The sequence below is a fragment of the Trichomycterus rosablanca genome, unplaced genomic scaffold (genome assembly GCF_030014385.1).
Source record: "Trichomycterus rosablanca isolate fTriRos1 unplaced genomic scaffold, fTriRos1.hap1 scaffold_168, whole genome shotgun sequence".
Lineage (NCBI taxonomy): Eukaryota > Metazoa > Chordata > Actinopteri > Siluriformes > Trichomycteridae > Trichomycterus > Trichomycterus rosablanca.
Genome location: NW_026946996.1, coordinates 78,350 through 96,881, shown reverse-complemented (window position 1 = coordinate 96,881; position 18,532 = coordinate 78,350). Strand labels below are relative to the sequence as shown.

General features: G+C 41.6%; 1 protein-coding gene across 1 annotated transcript; it reads right to left on the bottom strand.

Annotated features, from left to right (window-relative positions):
• Positions 1–3,074: 3,074 nt before the first annotated feature.
• LOC134305937 (aurora kinase-like) lies at positions 3,075–7,858 on the bottom strand. Its single transcript, XM_062990243.1, has 15 exons — positions 7,635–7,858; positions 7,316–7,367; positions 7,031–7,128; positions 6,551–6,786; positions 6,272–6,352; positions 5,960–6,058; positions 5,729–5,791; positions 5,499–5,593; positions 5,254–5,304; positions 4,710–5,082; positions 4,436–4,612; positions 4,212–4,324; positions 3,558–3,980; positions 3,281–3,392; positions 3,075–3,173 (listed from the first exon to the last, which is right to left on the bottom strand). Exons 1-12 carry the CDS (start codon positions 7,856–7,858, stop codon positions 4,218–4,220), a joined length of 1,656 nt encoding a protein of 551 aa, XP_062846313.1. The 3' UTR covers positions 3,075–3,173; positions 3,281–3,392; positions 3,558–3,980; positions 4,212–4,217.
• Positions 7,859–18,532: the final 10,674 nt, after the last annotated feature.

The following is an 18,532-nucleotide window of genomic DNA, read 5'->3' as shown; positions in this document are numbered from 1 at the left end:
ACAAAAATTATCAGAGAGGGCTAAGTCCTTGACCATAACAGAAGAAATGTTAAGACCTTTAGTAATAACTAGATCCAGAGTGTGCCCTCGAGTATGTGTAGGCCCTTTCACATGTTGCAATAGACCAAACGTGTCAAAAAGTCCAAAAAGTTATTTGGTGTTATTGTCCTTGTTATTATCTAAGTGGATGTTAAAATCCCCAGTTATGATGAAAAAGCTGTACTCAGTGGAGATAACTGAAAGTAGTTCAGTAAATTCATCTATAAAATGTGCAGAGTATCTTGGAGGTTTATAAATGGTTAAAAAAAATTTTTTGGGAGTACCCTTCAAAATAAAACAGAGGTATTCAAAAGACATAAAATTGCCAAGCACAGTCTCTTTGCACTGGAATACATCTTTAAATAAGGCAGCTACTCCTTCACCTTTCCTACCACTTCGACACACATTCATAGAACTGAAGTTTGCTGGTGCTGTTTTGCCTTCTGCTAACCATGTTTCAGTTAGAAACAGAAAATCTAAACTGTAGGATAGAATTATGTCATTCACTAAAAATGATTTGTTGGCTAGATATCTAATATTAAGCAGAGCTAGCTTTAAAGGAACCACAGGAGCCCCTGGGGCAGCCCGAGGTTGTCATGGTACAGGTAAGAGGTTAGACTGGTTGGTGCCCTGGGCTTTTTGGGTGAAACCTGTGGACTGGCTGAGATGGAGTGTGAGAATTTAGTCCCAACACACACCAGTTTCTCCATTTTCTCTGTGAAATCCATATGTGGAGGTGATGTTGTTGAGAGAGACAAGTTGGAGGATGACTGTGATGTCTCTGCTGTTGACTGCTGTGTCACTGCCTGATGATGAAGGTCGTAATAGCTTTCTTCAAGAGTCAGAAACTCAGCCTGAGCTGTGTTCTCCAGTGATGGGGATTGTATGTTTGATGGTCCTTCATGGTTGAAGGCAGGTGAGGGAGGTTGAGGATGCACGTATTGTGTCTAGTCAGTCCAAGAAGCAGATGGGTGGTGAAGAGCAAAATGGAGGTTGTCCTTTAGTGCCTTCACTCCAGTCTTGCTTAGGTGGGTGCCATCTGGGTAAAAAAATTCTCTGCACCCCCAGAATAGATTAAAATTGTCAATATAATCCATACCTTTCAAACTGCAGGTTCTGCTTAGCCACGTGTTGAGGTTGAGTAGCCGTGAAAACATATTAGATCTTCGGGCTGGGAGAGGTCCACTGATGAACTTCTGAGCAGTCAGCTTCTCAAGTGTATTAAACAGTTCAGTGAAGTTGTTCTTTAAGATTTCTGACTCCTCTCTGCGAATGTCACTTCTGCCCACATGCAGAATAATTCGGTCGATCGCTTCATGCTGGGAGAGAATGTTGGGAAGTCTGAGAGAGTCATGTTCGGGAGACAGCATGTTAGCATTGATCTGCTGCCTATATTCTTGATGGCAGAGTCACCGACGATCAGAGTTTTTGGAGCGGTCTCTGAGCCAGGCGAGGGCCTCTGGTTAATCAGCCTCGTGTTTTTGCTAGCCCGCTTTGAGACCCCTTTTATAGTCAGCTTCGCTGGTTTTGTTTTGTTACCATTACCACTGGGGATAACCTCGATCAGATTTCTGAGCGGTTCTAGCTTTTGGAATAGTTTTAGCTTTCCGAGCCCATGATGAACAGTCTGGCGTGGAAACATTAAGACAGCTACATGCTGCTTTTGTGCTTTTGGTTTTGCTCCAAGTTTGTGCCACCGACTTATTCTCTCACATGGCTCGTTTCTGTTCCCCTGTTTTGATTGACTTCTGTCAAGCTTCGGGAAGTCTGTTAAGCTGTCTAGCCTTAGTTTAGCTGGTTGTTCTGTGTTAGATTTTGACTCACCCTCGAGTGATCTGGAACCATTACTCCTATCCGTTCCAGGTAGGATTGTGAGCATTTTTGTCTCCTGCACAGCGATTTTCCGTAGGAGTCTGTAGCAGTTGGAGCAGCACGAAGAACCCGCTGTAGTGATAGGAGCCATGGTAGTCCTGATAACTGTGCCCGAGTTTAGTCTGACGGCTAGTGGAAAACTCCGTTAACTAAATGTCTAGTTTAATGTATTTCTGTAATGTATTTCTGTAATTCTGTGCCTTTCCAGCCGATCTATTGTCGGTGTCTGCTGATTGAGCTCTATATTTTAGAAATAAAAGATAAAAAATTACTAAAATAACTAAAAACTAAAAGCAAGCGGAGAGCAGACAGAAAGCGTGCAGCCAGTGCGAGCATCAAAATGACTTTTTCAGACCCAGCAACACCTTTAGATACAACCTGCTTTATCCCAGGGACTTCACACCAATTGGTCAGCCACCTATAAAGCATGTCCCTCCTAGTCAGTTTAACCCCAATTCACACCTGGCAACGACTCTCAAATGAGTCACACCTTACTTTGCTTGATTTAACTTGAATTATTTTTTTTCATTATTTTCATTATTCATTGATAAAGATTTCAGTTTATAATATTTTATCACTTATGTGACGAGTTGCTTGTTCATTTCTGTTTCTGTTGTTTAGCCTGTACAGAACCATGAGAGATCTTTGGACAGACATAAGTAGTGCCAGTTCTAAACAACAGTGATGTGCTGGGGAGTTGCACAGTCTTCTATTAAAAACATGGAAGTGTTCCTGTTGATGACCACTGGACTACAGTTTATGGGATCAGTGCCTTTATGTTGTGTTTTAAACATTTGTTGTTGAAATGTCAGAACATGTCATATGTAGCATGTTTTAATGAACAAAATCAGTTTTGAAAAAGCTTTTTGTTACATGACATTAGACCCTCTGGTTTAAATAAAGTACTTTAGTGATTTAGTGAGTAAAGTCTGGTTTCCTGGAATGTTGCTGGGCAAAATGTGCCAACTGTAAAGGGTCATTTTGATCATTTTTTATATCCATACGTTCTCAGCTGTACAAAACTACAGCTGCAGGAAAAGGTCATTCCAAACTTGTTTAGGATTCATCTACATTTCTGCATCAATTACTCATAAAATGTGCTCTCCTGTGTTGTGCAGGTCATAAAGTAGGTAAAGAAAATACACACGCCAGTACAAACACAGTTTTATTCAATATTTTATTGGTTTTGTTTCCTCTCTTGTCTCATACACCACCACAGAGAAGGTCAAAGTGCTTTCAGGACGACAGACGTGGTCGTTGATCTGTAGGGACACAAAACAATGTAATGACCGTTAAATTACCATCAACTGCAATCAAGGCACAATACACATGTGTTACAAGTCTGCAGAATCCATTACCAGACACCCACCGTAGATTATTGTGGTGACTCAAAGACGTGTCATCTTCTGCCAGATGCTTATGCCCAAATCTGATCTGGTTGCATCTTCCAGTAGGTTAGACTTGTTCATTGATGGGGCTTTCTATAAGACAATTACCCAGAACACACACACCCATATCAATCATTGATGTTTAAATTCATGTTTTAGGAAGAGCAGCTTCATCTCCAGATTGAAAGCATGTTTAAAATAAGATGACGCTGATCATTTTGAGAAGAACTGCCTAAACCACTTTCTCCCAGCGCTCACCTTTCTGACCTGGCGTGGTTTGTACACGGTGCTGAGGAACGGAGATGATCTGAACCTCAGCTAAAAAGCTCTGGATGTGTTCTTGTAGCAGACCTGTGCTGTGGTGGTGAAAACATAATGTGAGATTGATTTCCATCATGTGTTAAGGGGATGTGAAGGTAATAATTATCGAAGGGGGGAAACGGATGAAAAGCAGCTTGAAAAACTTCAGTATTATTCAGTCGACTGACTCGTCAAGCTGATCCACAAAATGTTTCTGATCTCCAAATCACTCCTGTTGTGTTTTCTGGTGTTCATGCTCTCAGATTACTTTGACATTACATGAAAGCAAACAGTGGACGGTTTTGTTCACACACATTTAGTCATTGCTTAGTCTCCAATATGCTCACCCATGATTTGTCTGCTACAAACCCATACAGGTGCCTGTAGAGTAAAGAAAAAAAAAACAGTTTGACATGAGGAATTGTTGTAGCTATCAAAAATGTATGATTTTATTTGGTTAAAAGTTCTTTACACACCAATTACTAACCTAGTGTCTTTAATGTTATTAGCAAAATGCAACGATGATTCATTGCAACATGTGATCTGGCCTATATGCTAACACAGACTCTTAGCTAAATCCATTTAGGTCTATCCTTATGTGTTCTGACTGACCTGGACTTAGTTCCTAAGGATCTCTGAAAACCAGTTGTGCTCCAGGATCATCTCGAGGCTGGGTCGCTTATTCGGATCCTTGGCCAGGCAGCGTCTTATCAGATGACGGCAGGCTGTGCGTGCAGTGATCGGGTCGTTACAATATTGTAATAGAAACTATTTAACATCACTTGAAAAAAAAAAACTAAAAGAGACATGCTTCTTATGTTTCTGCATTTTCTTACCCATAGACACACCAGCTTTGAAGATCAGGTGTCCAGCAGCGATCTCCCTCTCATTCCAGAATGGCAGCTCTCCACACACTAGAACAAACAAAAGGACGCCCAGGCTCCACACCGTTGCAGCGCAACCATGATACTTACCTTCCTCGATCCATTCAGGTGGGGCGTATAGTATGGTGCCTGAATAAAAGTGAGAGAAACGGTTCACACACACGGCTTTCGTATGCGATCGCTGTCATCTGTTTTTTATAACTGCTGACCTCCGAGGTACAATTACCTGCAAAACGTCTGTAGGGTGTCGACTTGAGCAAGTCCCCACAGCCAAAGTCTATGAGCTTGACCTCTAACGTGTCGAAACTGACCAGAAGGTTCTGCTCCTTGATATCCCGATGGAGAACGCCGCGATCACGGCAATGACGGGCGGCGAGAACCACCTGCCACATGATGACCTGAGCCAGACGTTCGGGAAGTGAGCCGTTCCTGCGGTATTCGAAGAGGTCCATGCAGCGGGCGGGTCGCTCCAGGATCAAGACGTAGCACTCGGGCATGTCGAACCATTCCAGGAGCTCCAGGACGTGTTCGCAGTGAGGTGGCTCGGACACCATCAGCATCAACGCCACCTCTACAGGGAGACCGTTCTTCTCACCAGGCTAACATTTGAGCATATATGGTTAGCATGGGGTTGGAATCGATAGTCAATAGGCAGAGTGGCGGTTACATTCGATGCTATTTTGCATTTTAATGCATCATGTCATTTATAAGATAAGGTTTTTTTTATATATGGCTGTTGCATCTTCACAAGTGAAACAAATGTTACTTACAATGGTGATGAATCTGTCACAGCCACTCTTCAGCACAATCTTAATAGCAACCTATTAAAACATGCAAAACAAAACTATTAAAATCAGGAACGAATATTACGGGAACGTACTTTTGGCCAACAGTAACCAAAAGGGCCGTTTGCTTTTTAACTACAAGTTTTCATTGTGGATCTTAAGATCAAAGCAGCTTTGTAATGATCGGCAATTCTCGTGTCACTCTGAGCAGAGCCGAGTAAATATCTCACCTGTTTTCCATCGGCCTTACGAAGTCCTGCAAACACAGAACCGCAGCCTCCTTTACCCAGAAGCTTTCCGACTCCGTACAGGCTATCGAAGCACTCTGTAAAACAGGACGTGTGTTTAATCTGATAGAAACTCCTCAGTAAAAGTAAAAAACTCAATAAAAAACTCACGAGCAGCATGATTTAAGCTCTAGAAAATATTTGTTCTATGAAAGATGTGAGGCTGGACAGACCTTTGGAAGGAGCGCTGCCTCTCTGGACCGAGTGCTTTCCTGTAGTCGTGCTCTTCTCACCAGCTGTTGTTCACACAAATGTCATTTAATCGCTGTTAGTAAATGATCTCTAACACATCAGATGTACAACAAGTGTATAGAGCTTTACAGAGTCATACGTTACAAATGTTTTATCATGAAATCATACCAGTTCACAATATCATTGAATGGTTCAGTAAAGCTGTGGCTGACCTGTGTGAATGGAGTCGCTGCAGGAAGTGCTGGTGCTCAGTTCCTCCGGGCTCTCTTCGATGTGTGAGGTCCCTCCAACTGTACCTTTAACACTCTCGACTTAACAGACGTGTTTTGTGTTAGTATCAGCGTTTTACATCAACTTTCAAACAATCACAGAGTGAATCTTTCCTAGAAAATTGTTCTAAATCTTACCTGAACTGGATTCTTTTCTAAATCACTGCACTCATTCACTCAGAACCTTTCACCTAGTAAATTAAGCTCTGAATAAAAAAATAGTTTTCTAGTCGACTTGCTGTAGTGTGTACTTACCACTGCTCGCTAGAGAAGCATCAGAGAGGGAGTCCAACACAGCAGCCGATTCCAGCACAATTTCACCAAGACTCAGCTCAGCTGTACAGAGGCAAGGTCAGAAGTGGATGGTCAAGGGTACGAGGTTTGGGACGGAGCAGTTATCAATCAGAAAGAGTAGGAAAGTTGAAATGGAATGTGTCTGCATCCATTCAAATGTTGATTTTGGCCATTTTAAACTGGTTTGCTTTATACTTGATGGAATCGAGTGTTCTTGTTAGACTTGAGTTTCAAACCCACCTGAGGTTCCAGAAGTGGATGGTGGACGTAGCGAGTCTCTCTCTGTGTGTTGGGATCCTCGTGATTCAGAGGAGCTACTGGATCCTTCCTGTTTTGGGCTCAAATCCACCACCTCATTTGATTGGGAAGTGATGGATTCGTCTGTTCTGTCACCATCGGTGTTAGCAACCATGTTCTGAATGGTTCTGATCCAAGCCTCTCTTCTCTCCTCTGAATCGGCCTGCAATACCCAGATCCTACACACACACACACACACGCACACACACACACACACACCCTGAACATGGCACGAATCTACAGCACAACAAAGTGCTTATTCCACTCCGGTTTTCATGTCATTTCTATTAGAAAGAGAGTAAAATGTTCCTTTTTTAATTCTTCATCTTTGTATAGCAGAACTGTTGCACATCCACGCCCTTCAGAGTGTCATAAATAAAGAAATCAAATGAATTTTCATGCCTGATGATACACTGGACTTACTTTGTAGGTGAAACCACCTGGAAGCAGCAACGGCGTCCGATGCTCTTGTAGTGTTTGGCCGTGCACAGGCGTAAATCAGCTATGACCACCATGATATTCTGCTGGGGGCACAAAAGGTTTCTCAAACATTTCTTTACCTCTAATGTTCCAGCAAAAACAACTCAAACTTTAGCAAACAAGTCCTTAAAAGTGATTGTTCAGGAACAGTTGCTCCTTTTTATGTTGATTTTGCAGTAGGCCACTATTGCTACTGATTTTACTTTAGACAAAGGACACGTGACTAACCCCGGATTTCTTCTTGTACATAAGGTGGTTGTTCTGAATCAGGAACCAGCGCCTGAAGGAAAGAAACAGAAACAAAAGGAATCATAGAAATAAAACAACTGCATAGCACTGAAATTCTGCAGGGTTTCACTTGTAAATGAACTTTATATTAAATCATGTTGAATCGTCGTGTATTCTGATTTAACATGCCGTTGATCAGTCAGAGTCAGTAAAATGTACAATATTTAGGAAACGATTGCTATGATGATTAGAGGGGTTTAATTTGCCATTCATTTCTACCTAAATTATTGCTCATCGTGTGTTCTAGCTCTCTACAGACCTGTTCCATATTTTAAAGACATTACTGGCCCTCTTGAACAAGTATCCCTCCATAACTGTCTGGTTCTCTGCGTCCACACTGCCCTCCGGTTCGGTCTCGCCACCACAGACGTCCTGAAAAGACGTCTGAGAACGAACTCGACCGAACGGCCAGCACAGACTACGCCAAAAGCGTCGCATTAGAGAAGGATGGTCGGTAGCACGTCTCTCCTGTTCAGCAGCCATCATGAGAAATGATGTACAAACACTGAAGGTTCAACTAAACTGAGCTCTCATAGAACACTCAGTGTCATCACAATGATGTCACAAAGGCAGAAGGTTTCAGTGCTGCAGCGCTGCAGGTGATGGTGTACATTTAAATTTCACCATTTGTTTATTTTTCATTATTTTACTCAAATGATTTTAACACCCCCCCCCCCCCCCCCCACACCTAATTTATGAAAAATGTCTTTCTTTGATTTTACTGTGTTAATTATTTCTTTTATTTGTGCTTTTAGTGATAATTACTGTAACCTTACACAACATGTGTATCAAATACATTTACATAAATCATTTTTAGTCAAAGAATAAATAATGAATGGTAGAAAACAGCTGCTGAAGAAACACTTTTTAACTTTTTTAAATGCCCCAATCAATGTTATGAAAGCGGTAGAGAGGAGATGGATATACTGCATATAAGGTTAGGGTATTCAACACCAGCTCAGACTGAAGAAGTCATTCGGATTGAGTGACGAAACGTATCTCTACAACAAACTTGTGTCCAGATGAACTGATTCAACTTTGTGGATAATTCAAACAGGGACTTGAACCCTGGACCCTCAGATTAAAAGTCTGATGCTCTACCGACTGAGCTATCTGGGCTCTGCAACCAACTTAAATCCTCACAAGCATGTGACTTAAATTACAAACTTTAACATACGTTGTCGTGTAGAATTAATATAAAACGTTTTATTTCTGTTTTGGCTCTCTTGAAGGTGATTATATAAAGTTTTAGGTGAAGTATGTTGCTGCTTACACACACAAAGAAAAACATCTCTGGAGGAAAATTTAGCAGGTAGATTACAAACAGATTCCTTTCTTTCACCTTTTTCCTGTATCAATTGCACGATTGTTTTCCAGTCCTTAAATGTTATGTGCATTTATTTGTGGCAAAATAAAAAAGTCCATAAAAATCTAATTGAGTTAGCAAAGAACCTTGAATTATACTAAATAGTTCTTCAAGTAGAAACAGTTCTAGCAAGAACACAAAAAACCTAAAGAAACACTTCTTAAGACTTCTTAGTCTTAGTTTTTTATTATTTCAAATGCCATTCATTATTTCAAATGCCATTCATAATTTATAATCAATCACTGATTTGTGAGATATCAGCAGTAGTAGATCATGTTTAACTGGTTTAATATTGTTTAAGCGCTGATTATCGGCTGTTTTTCGTGAGTATGTTGGGCGGTTTTCCATGCATTTTGGCGGAGTTTTAAATGCGCAATCTGGCAACCCTGACTGAAGCGTTCATTCATATTTTGGAGCGATGTATGTTTGTATGCTAGAATATAAATAACATCTTTTACAAACTGCTGTCTATTTACATTGACATTTTCCCTTCTGTCTAAACCTTAAAATTGGATTTGTAAAAGTAAGCGATACTGTGGATAATATATTTAATGAGCTGAACTAACCGAGAGAAGCGCTAACGGTGGTGGAAGAGTCTAAAAGGGTTTGGAACAAAGTCGTATCATCATAGCAGTACAACACAGTTTTGTCCGTAGTATCCGAAAATATTGTTAGGATAAATCTTTTGTTCAAAAGGTCCTGAAGAAAGCAGTCGAAGGAAGTCCAGAAAGTACTCTTTAAAACACTTTATTAAGTGTAAAAATAATCTGTGAATATATATCAGAGCTAAGCCGGCCGGCGCTCCTTTTCTCCTGCAGTCTAGACACACCACGTAAGAAAGAGGCCGATCTGAGCCCGCCATCCCTTTTTTAAAACTAGTCTAGGCTCCTCCTACGCCGCTGCTGTTGGAGCCAATGAAATGTGCTAAAAAGCCCCGGGCTCCGCCTCCCCCCTTCGGTATGAGTCAGGGGGGGGGGATCCGGGTCACGGCGTCATTTTGAACAATAGACCATGTGGTCTGGATGTAATTTATGTTTAATAATGATATGTTAAAAACCTAACAATCCCCCCTTGGAAGCATCTTAATGCTTTCACAATAACTTTTAACTATAGGTTAGGTGTTTCTAGATCCCAGGAGATAAGGATAGCTGTCAGCAACCCCCCAATTTAACCCCTTCTGACTACATGGCCACTGGGCTGAATTTTATACAATAAAACGTTTCTAAAAATAAAAAGGCTACCAATTAAACTAAAGGAACCGTACCTATCGCAACAGCTCCTAACCCTGAAACAAACAAACAAAAAATAATAAAAACAGGAAATCAAAAATAAAGTAATTTAAAAAATAGGAAATCAAAAAGAGAAGAAAAATAAAATAAACACAATGGGTGCGTAGCTTCCACAGGAAGTCCGTTCAGGTTGTCCTCCACCAGACGGAGCTGCAGATATTCAGAAGGGGCCCATAGCTCCTGTGTCTCTGCATGACTCCTAATGTCTTATGGATTCTCCCCTGTCGGTCTTACCTGTTTCCACAGCAGCACAAACATTTCCTAAAAGTACCAAACATATATACATTGTAAACAATCCTGAACTAACCCCTTGCGTCTTGTAGCTAAACTATGTGTGTTGCACTTAACTAGTGTTTTCAAAGATGGTCTATGTGTCTGCGAACTATATGTTTATGTTTTTGTCTCCTAGTCTAACTAAATTCTCCCCCCTCGTCTTGTTCCGCTCCGTTGATTCCGCTGGACTCTTCTTCCACATAGTCGGTTTTGTCGGGCTTTTCTGCTGTGGGTTGTTCCCTGTAGGCAGGTCCAGTTAGTGCCACTTCTGTCCCTTGGAGTGGGTCTTCCAGTCCCCTCAGTGTCTGCCTCTGCCAGTCCTTCCAAGTCTCCTTCCTTCATCACGGTGTGTGATTAGTAGTGCTGGTCCTCTCTCCTCATCTTGTCTGGTCGGTTTTACCTTTAATTAAGCAGAGTTAGTAGCACTTATGCCGCTCGAAGTGGGTCTTCCGGCCCACCTTCAAGGGTATCCTCCTCATCATCATCTACCTGATATCTCGACAAATCATCCAACACCATCTGGATAACTGGTGGATCCTGCCCCCCTCTGCTTCCTCTACTCACTATATCTATTACAAATCTTCCCATTAACACCCTGATACACGGGACACAACAACCACATACCACTAAAATTGCCGTTCCCACGCATGCTGACATCACCAAACTTGCAATAACTTCCTTCCATGGCCCAAACATCCCTTCTAGCCACTTAACCCATTCATACACACATACAATCATACAACAGACAAACATATAAGCTACTTACCCAGCCCTCACCGCAGCCACCCCACTCCCAACAACGGGATACACGGCCACGGTGAGCTTAGACACCACTGCCGCAAGGCTTTCTGGGTAAAGCCCGTGCCAGACCCAGTGGCGACGCTACACTGCCCCCTCCCTAATGGTCAACCGTCCCGGTGACCCACTCACCAGCGTCCACTGGGTGGCTCCATGTCCGGACCGCACCCCATTACACTGCCGAGTCGCTCTTCCACCCACTGCTGGACCGGGCACCCTGCCCCTACAGCCACCTGGGCTAGCGCACTCGCACAGACCGGGCATATTGGCTCACCAAACCATCAGAGCCACCCAAACACCACGATCCCACTTCTGACACCAATGTGGCGCCGGCGAGTAAGGAAGGTTAGCGTCAGGGCCGCAAGTGAGCTGCCTTTGGCAGTTCATTCAGTGTTTTAGGGACAGACACCCATTCATACACACATCCCTTCTGAAAAATGTCCCCTGTTTATCGGTTCTGGTTTGTTGCTCCTGAAACAGGTGTAATTGTCTTTATAAGCTTTGATGTTGGTTGGAGTTGGTTCCTGAGTTAGTGGGTGAGACATGGATAAATTCCCTATGTGTTAAATTAGACATTTTAGACCGCTTTAAACAACCTTTCGAGCAAAATCTGTAACACGTATTAAGACAAAGATAAACTGGTTTTAACGAGACACACCCTAGAACAGAAAATTCCTGCCTAGTCGAAGAATACGAGTATTCTTTTAACATTCACTGGCACAACTCACTCGGTTGTCCAAACACAACTCAGACAAAAGAACGTAAACCTCAGTACAACAGTGTCTACTGGAAACAAACAATTACTTCACCGCGACCGACAATGGCCCTATGGAAACAAACATATACTTCAGGGCAATCGACAGTGATCCCCTGGAAACAAACATTCACTTCACCGCGACCGACAATGGCCCTATGGAAACAAACATATACTTCAGGGCAATCGACAGTGATCCCCTGGAAACAAACAATTACTTCACTGCGACCGACAATGGCCCTATGGAAACAAACAATCACTTCACCGCGACCGACAATGGCCCTATGGAAACAAACATATACTTCAGGGCAATCGACAGTGATCCCCTGGAAACAAACAATCACTTCACCGCGACCGACAATGGCCCTATGGAAACAAACATATACTTCAGGGCAATCGACAGTGATCCCCTGGAAACAAACAATTACATCACAGCGACCGACAATGGCCCTATGGAAACAAACATATAGTTCATTACTTGTCTCTCATACTGCATTAACCCTTCCTGCTATATAAAATTCCACTTCAAACAGTTCAAACTGATCAGAGCAGAAGGTGCATACACATTACATCTAACATTTTCTACACTTATTCTACTTCATCATCGTCGCATGCTAGAGAGCCTTCAAATTTTCTAAATCACATTCCAATACAAATCCCCAATCCACTATTTATTATTTACTCTGTCATACTTAAAATAACAACAGCTCTGCTATATCAACTTCCATCAGTCCTACAAACCCCTGACTTATATTATTTATTCATTCAGATTTTTACCCCAACTTTTGGTCACTGGTACTAACACACCTCCTGCTTCTAACAATACAGACTCCATTTCCCACAATCCAACAGACTCTCACATGACCATCTCCTGCTCCTAGTCAGCCAATCCCTCATGCTCATCATCACCAGCGCTTTGATCCACTTTGGCTTTCTTGAATCACATTAAACTCTACTTAAACAGTTCCATTTAGTTAACTCACTGCAAAGTACTACCAACCTTACTGTAAAATACATCCAAAACCTCTATAAGATGTTACCGAACCCCTCACTTTTTATTATGGAACTCAGATCTTCAGGTGGATGTCTATTAAAACACACTACTGTCCCACACGGTCTTGAGATTTCACTGCATAACGTCTCCATCCAGTCTCACATCAGCTTTCCCTTCCTCTTGTCTGATGAGGTCATTACTTTGGCATTCTGTACCTCAGCACCCCATATGCCTCTTGAACACTGCTTTACTCAAACATCAGAATGCAACAACAGCCATGACACACATCTGCAAGATCTGGTATTCATAATTTTTACATCATCTTTGGTACTGCATAAGTGTCCACCATCCTCAGCCAGTACACAGTAGATTAAATATCAGACTTCTCTTTACTCATGCAGGGCCTGCAGTTTATGGCCTCAACCCCCCGCTGGGTTGCTGTGTGTCTGTGAAACCTATGACCTGGGTCTCCAGTCACCCCCCTTCATGTACTTCTCTCCTAACAAGTTATTTTCTTCTCACTATTCCCTCAATCTTTAAATTGCACTCGTCTGCCACTCATCTATGATCATGCATAGTATTGCCACAAGGTTTACTGCACCACATTGAACCAATCTAACTTCTTCAATAAACTATATAGTATAAAATGAGTGAGTTGACCTGATCAATTAGCTAGAAAAGATTCATCGGATACAACACAAGCATCAAATATTACCAACTGCCAATTAACAATTTCCAAAAAATATTACCAATTAAATTGAATCTTACCGGAGTCCGTGTAAGCAATTATATTTAATCTCCTGAGACCCGAGCTTTGATTTTTTCAATGCATTTTTCCTATTCCTTATGTTTTTAACCTTATTAGTTGGGTGACACGGTGGCTCAGTGGGTAGTACCGTCGCACACTGTCACAGCAAGAAGGTCCCCCCTCCGCGGAGCCCGCATGTTGTCGCGTGGGCCTCCCCCGGGTGCTCCGGTTTCCTCCCACAGTCCAAAGACATGCCAGCGAGGCGAACCAGAGACACCGAACCGTCCATGTCTGTGCCCGATACAACCTGAATCCCGTGCAATGAGCAACCACCGCTCCTGTCATAAATGCAACCAAAGTGCAAAACATAACGTCAAAATCTTAATAAAGAAGCAAACAAACTTTATTAGTGTTCTAGTACTTTTGCTACCACTAGCTGGCAGACAAAAGTGTCCACTAATGGGGACAATCGATCGAAGTTTAGCAGGTCAAGGAATAAGGCATAACAAAACCAAAATTTAATGTCCTCATATGTGAGGTAAGACTGAAGATTACCTTCACCAGGCGTCCCTAAATCTGCATGCATATACGTACCTGAATCTGCATGCATATCCGTAGGTCTGCCAGTCCAGCTGCCCCAGCACAATGTATCACAGGATTTAATACACAAAGCGGCATTTTAAACATAAATTCTTATTCCTGCCATAATACTCCCCCCTTTTTTCAAATTTTACAATCAAATCTTGAAAATAAAATATTAAATAAACCTACTAAATGTGTTTATCCTGTTGGAAAGCACAGAATTTTAAAGTTAGTTCAATCAAAGTCTGGTGTTAGCTGGACCTGTAAACAAAAGTACACTGCAGTGTTTATACAATCATTAACTTGATACGTGAGATGTGTTCCTTTCAGTTATAGAACATAATTTGGCACTAACCGAGTTAGATAAGTATAACCCTCAAGATCACTTAGTATAACTACGGATATTTCTGTAGCAGACAAAGACAAAGAAAATTCTGCACAAATCCAGAAGGGATCAGAGTCCCTGTCCTGTACAGAAATAGTGGTACCTTCAGGCATTATTTCCAATTTAATTCAAGAGGCAAACAAATGATCACACCTCATAAGATTTATAGGGCTATGAAATCTCACTCTTCACAACTACACAATATTTTAGAAATAGTAACATATTAGCTTTTACCTTTTACTTGTATTCAGCATTTGTACACAGTGAAAAACACGACATCACTCTCAAATAAACATAAGCTTTGACAATATATAATCTAATATATCAACACATGTCTTAATCAGAAATGGAAAGAGTACAAAAAATTGTATTCAAGTAAAAGTACTATTACCTTAATGAATCTTTACTCAATTACGAGTAAAGTTACTACTTTGAAAATCCACTCAAGCAAAAAGTAGAAAGTTACTCATTTAAAATGTACTCACCGAGTAAACAGCAGGGGGTCTCCTCTGTGTAATGTAAACAGGAGTGGATACAAACCTCAACAGTAGTTTTTAATTCAAATGTAATAGAAGAAACGTTGTCCTTAACTCAAAAGCAATAAAAGAAACATGTTGATGCAACACTTAAAACAGTTAGGGATGTGTAATGTGTCATTTCAAATGACATAAAACTTTTTCAACTTGTATAATCACTAGCGATGTGTCGCAAAATGATTCGAATCTATGAACCGGCTCTTCTAACCGAAACAAAGGAATCGACTCTTCCGGGAGTCGCCATGTAAACACGCGGCTCTTCAAAAGGAACCGAGACAAAAGACTCGACTCCCTGTCGCAACTCACTGAATTCGCGATTTCTTTTAGCGTTTTTTTATTTTTATTTTGCTCGGTAACAGATGCTATTCAAAATGTAACAATTACTAATACAAAACATACTTAAGCAAAAGCAAAATTACAGTCTGTGAAATGTGCTTTAAAAACTACTGTGTTACAGTAACCAGTGTGATCAGAGCGGTAACACTAAGCACTGGATTCGTGTATGTATGTGTATTGATCGAATTTGTTTAAAATCATATCCCCGCTATTGAAACATTCCCCACTTGCGACATATTGATGTCGAATTATTGCCCAGCATTACCCCACACATTAAAACAAAAAACAATATAACAATCTCTCAACAATACATGCAAAGCTCCTAACACGATTAACAAGCGTTGGGTTAGTCAAAAAATTTTTTAATCTTATTCACTATAACAACTCTGATTAAGGAGATTTTCCTTAACTATTTGTGTGAAAATGTCCTATGTCACACATGGATGAATTCCACTCTTTCCTGGTTTAAGAACCTTAAAGTTCAAGAGCGCTATCTACCTTAAAACACACTTAATAAGGTACCATAAATACTTCATCTTAACTCAGTTATCTTAAGATTATAAAAATAAAGTTGATTATAAAATTAACTGCAGCACTTACCCAATCCAGGCGTACAAAGACAAAGATAGCCGATGGACAAGATACGGCAAGCTGCTCACATGGAGCCAAAAAGGCGGATACACAGAAAAATACGCTCAGCTCTCCCAGAAAACCACGCTCAGCCCTCCCAGAGCCAAAATGGTGGACAGACAGAAAACCACGCTCAGCTCTCCCAGAGCCAAAATGGTGGACAGACAGAAAACCACGCTCAGCTCTCTGGTCCAAAATGGCCGCCGAACAAAAGAAACCACGCTGCGCAACCCAGAGCCAAAATGGCGGACAGACAAAGCCACGCTGCGTTCTCCAAGAAACAAAATGGCGGATAGACAGAAAGCCACGCTGCGTTCTCAAGAAACAAAATGGCGGACAGACGGGAGACCACGTTGCATTCCCAAGACAAAATGGCGCCTGACAACAAAAGAAACCACGTTGCACATCCAGCACACGGTTTCACAGACAAACATACACAGAGACTTACTGACGAACAAAACTCCTGATGTACAGTTTTTCGAACCTGATTTAGAATTTAAAGTAGTCTAATTAACCGAACTCCGTTCCCGAAACAGTCAAGTCCGAATTTAGAATAATCTTAATGATCAAATCTAGTTTCCAGCACCAAAAGATTCTTTCAAGATTAAACGGCTCTCCGTTACCGTAACAGACAAGCCCGTATATAGGACAATCTTATAGATCGAATCCCGTTTCCAGCACCGGCAGATTCTTTCAAGATTTCCCACACGAATTTACGAATTCCGCTCCCATAACCGACAAATTCGTTATAATTTAGAACTATCAAATTAATTAAACCCCGCTCCCATAACAGTCAGGCTAATTAAAATGTAGAACAATTCGAATTAGACGAGTCTCGCTCCCATAGCCGACAGACTCCCCTTTCCCTCCAATAGTGTTCCATACACAATGGCGCCCTTAACATTTATTTTAACCGGTTTGGTTCAAATTCAGATATCAGGAAACACACATTTTTTAGCTCCAACATATATTCACAGTTTTAAACTATCTAATGATACTTTAGTAATTTAATCAGACACTTACGGAATCTGTGATTCACTTTCACACTCAGTACACTAAATAATAAATGCATCTAATATATATACAGAGAACGTCTGTTTACTTTAAGCAGGCGCGCGCCCTGTACTGAGTACAAAAGATTTTTTCAGAATTCCTGGTCTTACCTCAGTCAGCTGAATTAATTCTGATGCAATCCTCAGACCTCTTGAACCATCCTCTGGCTACCATTTGTTAGGATAAATCTTTTGTTCAAAAGGTCCTGAAGAAAGCAGTCGAAGGAAGTCCAGAAAGTACTCTTTAAAACACTTTATTAAGTGTAAAAATAATCTGTGAATATATATCAGAGCTAAGCCGGCCGGCGCTCCTTTTCTCCTGCAGTCTAGACACACCACGTAAGAAAGAGGCCGATCTGAGCCCGCCATCCCTTTTTTAAAACTAGTCTAGGCTCCTCCTACGCCGCTGCTGTTGGAGCCAATGAAATGTGCTAAAAAGCCCCGGGCTCCGCCTCCCCCCTTCGGTATGAGTCAGGGGGGGGGGATCCGGGTCACGGCGTCATTTTGAACAATAGACCATGTGGTCTGGATGTAATTTATGTTTAATAATGATATGTTAAAAACCTAACAATATCCAGAAGCTAATATACAAAAAAACGTTTATTTTAATAAACTTACCTTGTTGAAAAAAGTATGACCACAATTTCTAAACAAACACAGTATCCGCTGCTGCAGTCTCTACACAAACTTTTCTGCACTGAAATCGCAAGGACACATTTTATGGATATTACGGTAATGCACTGAAAACTCGTCCTACAGTCATGCAAGCACATACAACAGTGTGAGTTTACACTAATCAACCATAACATTAAAACCACCTCCTTGTTTCTACACTCACTGTCCATTTTATCAGCTCCACTTACCATATAGAAGCACTTTGTAGTTCTACAATTACTGACTCTAGACTGCTCACTCTGTTCTTCAATGGTCAGGACCCCCACAGGACCACCACAGAGCAGGTATTATTTAGTAAGTGGATGATTCTCAGCACTGAGAATCAGGGCAGTGGTTCATTATTCCTGGTTCAATCGATTAAGACTCCCATGAAGTCACCCAAATGTCAAAGCATCCCCACACAATCACACTTGATAGATGGCGGCGCCCATGTCGGCAGCGGCTGCATCGGCTCACGATAAAAACACCGGTAAAAACACCGTTAGGGAATCTGGCATTGTCCGAAATCGCGCAGAAAGACTGATCTATGATCGTAACAGCTTGTTGTTACTGCATAAAACGATACAAACGAGTCCTGTTGATTCAAATACTTTGGATACGTTAAAAGAGCTCGGCTTGCTACGCTCACCTGGAGAGGCCTGTACAACACCGACAACTCCTACCAACGCTGCCCGTTTTCGGAGGAGACGCAGACGGTGTACGCGGAGGCGCAAGCGGGGTACCCGCGGAGGAGCTAGCG